Here is a 7670-nt window from a genome sequence, read left to right as displayed (position 1 = left end):
CAGGCGCTCTCTATTCTAAACAGGTCCCAAGTTGCTCCTCCAACTTCTTATTTGAGTCAAGTACAATCCGGTGACTCGCTTGCCTATTTTGTTTCCTTCCTAAGTGGCAGTAGCACCTGTGTATTTTGATCATATCCTCTTGCCCTTCTGCGAGGTACTTGTCCACTGTATTCGACCCTTAGGATGGGCCTGCCAACAGCAATTGGTCGTCCCCGCCAATTCAAAGCTTTCCAGAGCAAGCCACGCCGGGTTAGACCAGTCGAGCTCCTTCTCTTTCATTTATTTCCCCCCTCCAGAGGAAATTCCATCTGAACCCTGCTGGACTCGGTTTTTCCTCTTTTCTGTTTCTCTCCATTGTCTCTGCACTGCGATCGTAACACTACGAAGTAGAAACAGAACCCATTTTGGTAGACTCGTCGAATTTCTTTGAGGACCTTGTTGTCTCTTGTGGTTTCCTCTGTTACCAGACAGGACAACACCAAAGGACGGCACATACTAACACAGTTGTTGGGACCAAGGCAATGCGTCCGAGGAAATTAACAGAATCTGTCACATTTCCTCCCTCTGCCTCTCTCTGTCACTCTCATAGTTCCCATTCATCACTTACCAGTTATACACAGCTCCTCTTTCCCTCTCTCGTATAATCCCAATCCATTATCTGAATCTCTTAAGATCTCTCTTTGCTCTGCCAAAAGGAGACGTCCTCTCCGGATTTGCAACGTCTCTTACTCCTCTGGACTAGTTTGGCTGGCTTCAGGTTGGGCGACTAGCTCAAACAACCAATTCTGTCACGCTCGCGTTGTGACGGTGGGCTCTTCTCTCTATTCTGCGAATCCAGGGCGCCCGAAAGTCCCGCTGCCTCAATGCAGTCTTGGAAAAGTCATCTGTAACCACGAGCTGGCTGCCTTGCATACTATTTTCGTCGAGTGCCTGCGCGAAAGACGCGAAGACTGTCGTGTTCGTGCATCCGCTGTGGTCCTGAGGCCCTGACTAGGACCGATATAGACTTGGAGCTGCGTTATCGACTCCCCCTTCATTTCTTGAGACGTGCTATAGGGCCGGCCAATCCATATCGACACTATACCCTTTCGAAGCTGCTGCAACTCTTCATTCTTCGAACGCACCGCCCCTTCCAGGCCTAGGCTTCCCTTCTCCAGACCAGACCTTGACCTTCCCTTCCCACGATCGCCACGCCCGCAGGAGTGTCCACTGCCCAGAAAATAGTACTGCGTAAGTGGTCTATTCGAACTGGCGTGTCAGCACTACACCCAGTGCTCGAGCGTTTTTCCCTCTCATTGCCTTTCGAACGGGGCCAGCCTGCGGCTCCCTCGTCGCTGAGGTGCTCTTTGACCAACAAAAATACAACTCTGAGTGCGTGCTACTTTGGGTTCGCAGTCTTCGTCCTGTGTGTTGCTACTCACCGCACCGCGCTCGGCATCCACTAGCTCCAGGTACCAAGCCCCTCCCTCCCCCCATCTCTCTCTCTCGTTGCACTCTCCTCTTCCACCCTCCCTCGCTTCTCCCTACCCTTGTCCCTTTTTCCCACCGCACCCCCTCTCTGCAGTGGTGTGTCTCACCCCCCACCCCGGTCTACTGGAGACATCACACCCCTACTACCACTGTTACCCTAACCCCTCCCCTCCCCCCCCTTGTGCCAGTGGAATCCATGGCATCCATGCATGCATGGTACCGTAGTGTACATACGTCTCTCTAGCGTGTGAAGACCGCGCTACAATCCTGTACCCCAGGGCTCCTCAGCCCTTTCCAACAACCAGGGCCCATTATCCATCTCCAATTGCCCATCACAGTATATATCCTCCTCCAACGCCCTTCATCTTTCTTCTGGTACTCCCAAGGTCGTCTGTTTAGGATCTCCACGCCTTGCCCACTCTCCCACATACATAACCATCAAGGCGCCCTCGCATCGTGATCCTTTCTACTCCTCCTCTTCCTTCAAGGCATTGGCTTCGTCCATCCTCTCCTATACTCGACACTTTTCCCACAACATACTCGGCTTGGTAGAGCTTTCTTGTCTAACACTGGAGTGTCGCTGGAAAGATATAAACGTTGATACACACACCCGATTTCGCCCATATCACCAAAGACTTGGAATTGCCTAATCCTCTCACGGACTCGGACCCGGATCTCTTTCGTCTTAACCTTGGTGATTCTTGAGTCTCCGTTTCCTTGAGTTGAACTCAGAAAGAGGTTGGGTGGCTGCCACAGAAGCTTTTGGATCTTCTTCGTTGTCTCTGCCGTTTCCCATTGTTTCCTCTCAAGGACAGTTCTCGCGCAGGAAGCCTCCCCCGAACCATCGGCTCTTCGTCTCACCTCGGATTTCTTTCGTGTCGACCACCGGAACTTGTGCCCTGGATGTGCTGAAAGTTGCAAACTCCGTTAGAATTATTCATCATACCGCCGCGATCAACCGGACTTGGACTCTTTCTTCATAGCGAACCAACCCACTTTTGACACCCATCCCACCATCTACACCTAAATCTTAATCACCATGGAACTCCTCGAACTTGTCGAAAACGAACCCACCGCCCGCCCCTTCCAGTGCGATTGGCAATCTTGCAACAAGGTTTGCATCGATCCCCTCCCTTCCTCGGTGGCTGTAGACGTTTGAGCGAAGAAAACCAAAGGACGCCCTACTAACGCCCAAGACAAATAGAGCTTTAACCGCAAGTCAGATTTGCAGCGCCACTACCGGATACACACTAATGAGCGGCCCTACTCTTGCATGACGCCCGGTTGTGGCAAGAGCTTCATCCAGAGGAGTGCGCTCACCGTCCACATCCGCACTCACACTGGAGAAAAGCCCCATCAGTGCGCGCACATTGGGTGCGGCAAGCGCTTTTCTGACGTTCGTCCTTTCTTTTCTCCATTCCACCTTCACCTTGTCCTTGAACTTTGGACACTGACATGTCGTAGTCCTCAAGTCTTGCCCGTCATCGACGCATCCACACTGGCAAGCGCCCCTACAAATGCGCCCACGATGGCTGCTTGAAGAGGTAAGACCCGTCATCGATCATCTGGGTGTCGAGCGCAACCAAAGTCCTAACCTCGCCGCTGTAGCTTCTGCCGCAAGACCACCATGGTCAAGCACCAGCGCCGATCCCACCAAAGGGGTCTGCATCCCAACGAGTTGCTCGACGACTGCACCTCGGACTCGGACAGTGGTGAATCTCCCGCGACCCCCAAGCACTCCGGCATGCAATGGCCCGTCCAGAACGTCATGAACGCCGGCCCCCAGCCCATGTCCCACAGCCATAACCTCCACAGGGCAGCTTCCTTCGCCGAGTTTGGTCACCAGATGGGCCCGTATAACAGCCTGCCTCCTCAGCACTACGGTCACAGGCACACCGTTTCTGGTGGTCCTCACGAATACCACGGCCAGCCTGTTCCCCCTCAGCACCCCGGCGTCCAGATGATCCATCGCACCGCCAGCATGCCCCAGACCTATTATGTAACAGAACAGAGCAATCCAGGCGTTGCCACGATGAACACGAACCCCATGCCTCAACAATACCAGATCCCTCGCCAGCCCATCGAGCGCCTCCCACTTGAGATCCCATACAGCGCCCCCGGCCTCACCTCCTCTATCCAGAGCAGCCCCAGCAGCTTCTCCGCGGCGTCTGGACGGAGCCCGTCTAACCAGGAGGGATTCTACACGCATCAACCTACTCAGGCTGCCACCTATGCCCTTCATGCCGCCTCGCCCGTCGAGCAGCAGCAGACACACCAGTCGATGGTCTCTTATCCCTCGCCCATTCCTCAGCAGATCAGCCAACAGCCTGTAGGCTCACCGCAGCAGGCGATGCCCACCCCCACGCCCTCTCAGGACTCAACTTCCACCGTCGCAGCAGAGCAGTACCAGCAACCCACCCCCCAGTCCGAGGGAGAGCAATGGTACGGCAACATGCCCTACCAGCCTCCCGTGGAGGTCGCGACCATCGGGCAAATCCCCACATACGGATCTGGTGTCTATGATCCCTGGGGTGGCCCCAAGCTTGTCGAGTTCGAGGACCCATCGATGCAGCTTCCCAGCGCAAGGATCGCCAACATGTAAAACCATGGCTTGTTAACGACGCACACGTTTTGCTTTCTTTTTTTTCTTGTGAACATCATCATACCCCATCCCGCATACCTACCTAATCGCTTCAAGGGGGTCCGCCCTCTCTTCAATGAGGGGGAGGGGACTTACCTGTGTAATAATATTACATTATTCGTCGTGCATGTTGTCATCATTGGCTTCCCCGGTTTTCCCCACTCATTTCCTTCTCTATTCTGGCCTTCTGGGATAAGGAGAGACAGTTTGGATATACCAGATGGGGATCCACAGCACCGACCCTGGGCATTGGATCATCGAACAGGAGCATATAAGGCGAAGACAAAACTTTTCCTCCCGAGGAAATAAGACGGCCGCCCCAGAGCATTCTACTCAGTTCGCACCTGAATCGAGGTCGGTTTTGTCCACGCTTCACGTGCGACACTGAGGAAGCCTGTCGCCTGGAAGATACCGGCGATCGGAAACGGGCCAACTTGAACCACGACTGCGATGTCACAGTCATTTTTTTTATGCTGTTTGTTTTTTCCGCCATGTTGAAATACCCCCGTGTCCTCATCTGTCTTAATTTTCTGCATGTCTTTTTTTTTTGCATTTGGTAGTCGACTTTGCCTCGGCTTTTGACTCTCAGATTACCCACGCGCTATGCTTTGACATTTTATTTGTTGGACACAAATCCAGGTTGCCTTTGATTCAACACAGCAACCACCTCCCTGCTCCTTTACCTTGCAGAGATGCGCCGTTGGGGATATTTGAGCAAGGCGAAAGAACGAGACGAGGCAAGCTATAACGGCGTGAGTAGCAATACCCACCGGCGAGGCAAGGAGCCCTTTCGGCGACAGCCTCGCCATGAACACGGCACACACTGCGAAGAGGATAGGGGCCAAGGGAGCTGGAGCATATTAATCCGGGAAGGCGAGGAGGGACGAGGCAAAGACTGGGGACGCATCAAACGACGCACGACTATGGATGAATTGGATTCCTTTATGATATCCCCACAATGTTGACGGCCGCTTTTTGATTCATGATTTTGGCGGGTTTGGGCGGGAGGGCATCAGGAGGGGAAATGAGCGCTTCTCTCTCGGGTTGGGCGGGTATTTGGTTGTAATGGCGGTGGTGTTCTTGGGTGTGTGAAGGCATTCATCGGAACGGAACCCGGAAAATAGCACAGGAAAGGGCTCGTCGAGGTCGAGGTGGGTCGGGGAGAAAGGAGCGGGCAACATTGGAACCAAGAGTCCACGCCGCTACTGGAGGACCTCAAGGCAAGATCCCAAATGGATAGTCAGGTGACGGTCCGGTGTATTAACTTTTGGGAGTCCAAAATGGTGTTTGGGTGGACAAGACAGTCTTTTGTGCGAGTGTGTGTCAAAGGGGATACGGCGAACGAAAGATGGCGGTAACTGAGAAGATGATAGACTCGGGTGACCATCTTACAAGACTGAAAGCCTTCAATCTTGAGATCCGTCGACTCTGAGCATCCTCCATGATATGTAAGATTAGCTGTGTTTTCTTCCAGTGGGATTTTTGTCATGTTAGTTATTTTCATTTTGTGGAAAGTTTTAACATTGGTATATTGGAACCAAAAATATGGACGCTCCGTCTGCTGCGTGATTCCGTGATATATATAAATGCCCGTCTCCCGTAGAAAAGTTGAAGAACAAAAGTGCGAGGTTTTTGTTGCCACGACCGGTCAGTTGGGCCGTTATTGGAAGGTGTTGGGAGATCTAGGCAGAAAGGAATGAGGCAGTTTCCTGAAGCGTCCAGGCACATATGCAGGTCTGAACCAAAAGGAAGAGATATTTTTCCCAGGCTTACGGCATTTGATTCTCATGGTAATATTAGCCTGACAGTCTCGGTGTCTTCTTTGGAGGACAGATATGAGATCGGAAGGAAGACGAGGAATGTTTCAGTAGTTAGACGAGGTTGGATCGTGATCGGCGTTGCGAGATGCCTCGATGGGATCGAGAGGACGGAAGGTGACAATAAGGAAGGGAAGGGTTTAACTCGCACATTCCAGAAAACCTCTAGAATACGAATCCTGGAGGAGAAGGCAGTGCAAAAACTTGCAGGACCGAAGGGAGGGCGCTGTTTAATGTCTTTTCTGGCTTATTCATGTTTCCGAGAGACGAGGAGTTTGATGCTCCGTAATATATTTGGGCTTATTTCCACAATGGCTTTCCTCCTTCGTCGCCAATCTTGCCTATGCAAGTTGATAGGATTATCAACTTTATTCTCGGAAGACACCTCCGATACGAGGGATGTGAGAGGGATATATGCATTGCTGCGCCTACTTTTTAAACCCTTTCGCTGCAACATACTGAAGAATAATTACAAACTAATGAGAAAACCTGGACGTAGCCAGGCATCTCGGATCTTAAGACGTGGGGGGGAAGAAGCCTCCTGCTTTTCGCATAAGGATGTAAATGGGGGGGTTTGGCTGAGAAGGGAAAGCCGGGGCGGAGGGAATGGGCCATAATTTTGGGTGATATTCCGGGAAATGGGCATGCATCGTTGTGAGACGGAATGGGATAGATGAAGGGACTTCGGCAGGTTTCCTGGTTCTTATTGCCTGTTTTTCTTAACATTGAGGTTATCCGCCTCAAAGAACCGGGCACCTTGGAAAGGAGAGTGAGATGGTGGACTGTTTGTTTTACAGAGTCTTGAGAGCGTAGGGTTTCGGCCCGGGAAGTCTTTCGTCTTCTTTACTTAGAATTGTTGCAATTAATCCGTGCTCCTCGATGACGATTTTGTTTTCCTGGCAAGGCGAAGAGAGAGGTTGGACTTTCGCTGCATGGATTGCAAAGGATCAATGTTGGTTTTACCCTATTAGTGTTATTCTGTCTTTGGTCCGGTTTGGCACAGCATATGTGCGCAATTTCCGGCATGAGAAATGGAGAAATGCAGATGTTGTACCGAGGCAGAGACTGAATATCCCGTTCAGCTTGTGTCTGGCGGATCATCGCGAAGTGCCAGTTGAAGTGATGAGACGAGGAGCGACTTCCCGATGCCGGCGGTTCACTTGTTGGCGTCTGGCGGCAGTTTCCACGAGTGAGTCAATTGGCGATGAATAGTATGTAATTATCGTCCAATCGATCCAGCCCATTTATTCCCCAGATCACGTGTGATCGATTAAGACCATGATCTAATCGGAGATTTCCTACCAATGAAAAGCATTTAAATCCCAACAACTTGAACGAGTCGGGAGTTGGTGAGACATCCACGTGATTGCCGTATGGCGAAATGCGTGCTTGGAAAATTAATTTGCCGACATTCATCCAGTTTTCGGACCTCTCGCCTTCTCCAGGCTTCTAGAGGAACATACGACGGCTCGACTGAATCCATTTCCCCATCATCCATCCATCACCGCCTTCCTTATCATCGGTGATGATGCAGGTCGCACCCTGCATGTGGTAGGTTTGCTCCGATATTTAAGCAATTCGCGTTTTCGTCTCCAGCTAATCCTGACTCTCCCCCGCTTTTCTCCGACATCCAGCGAGTAACCTAGCCTCACCCATCTTCCAGCACGAATATCATATCGCATCAGTCACGCCCGCATCGTTAATTCCGAATTTTTGCGGGATAACCTCGCCACCTCGCCGAC

The 7670-nt window shown here is 51.7% G+C and overlaps 1 protein-coding gene across 1 annotated transcript; it reads left to right on the top strand.

Annotated features, from left to right (window-relative positions):
- Positions 1-2509: 2509 nt before the first annotated feature.
- On the top strand, positions 2510-4072 carry SAPIO_CDS4015 (C2H2 finger domain-containing protein; the record flags this gene model as incomplete). The annotated part of the gene is made up of 4 exons (XM_016786674.1): positions 2510-2584; positions 2675-2866; positions 2935-3014; positions 3079-4072. 4 exons carry the CDS (start codon positions 2510-2512, stop codon positions 4070-4072), a joined length of 1341 nt encoding a protein of 446 aa, XP_016643650.1.
- Between the last annotated feature and the right edge of the window lie 3598 nt (positions 4073-7670).

This window comes from Scedosporium apiospermum (assembly GCF_000732125.1).
Source record: "Scedosporium apiospermum strain IHEM 14462 chromosome Unknown SEQ_SAPIO_0090, whole genome shotgun sequence".
NCBI classification, from domain to species: domain Eukaryota; kingdom Fungi; phylum Ascomycota; class Sordariomycetes; order Microascales; family Microascaceae; genus Scedosporium; species Scedosporium apiospermum.
This window is presented reverse-complemented; position numbering and strand designations above follow the sequence as displayed.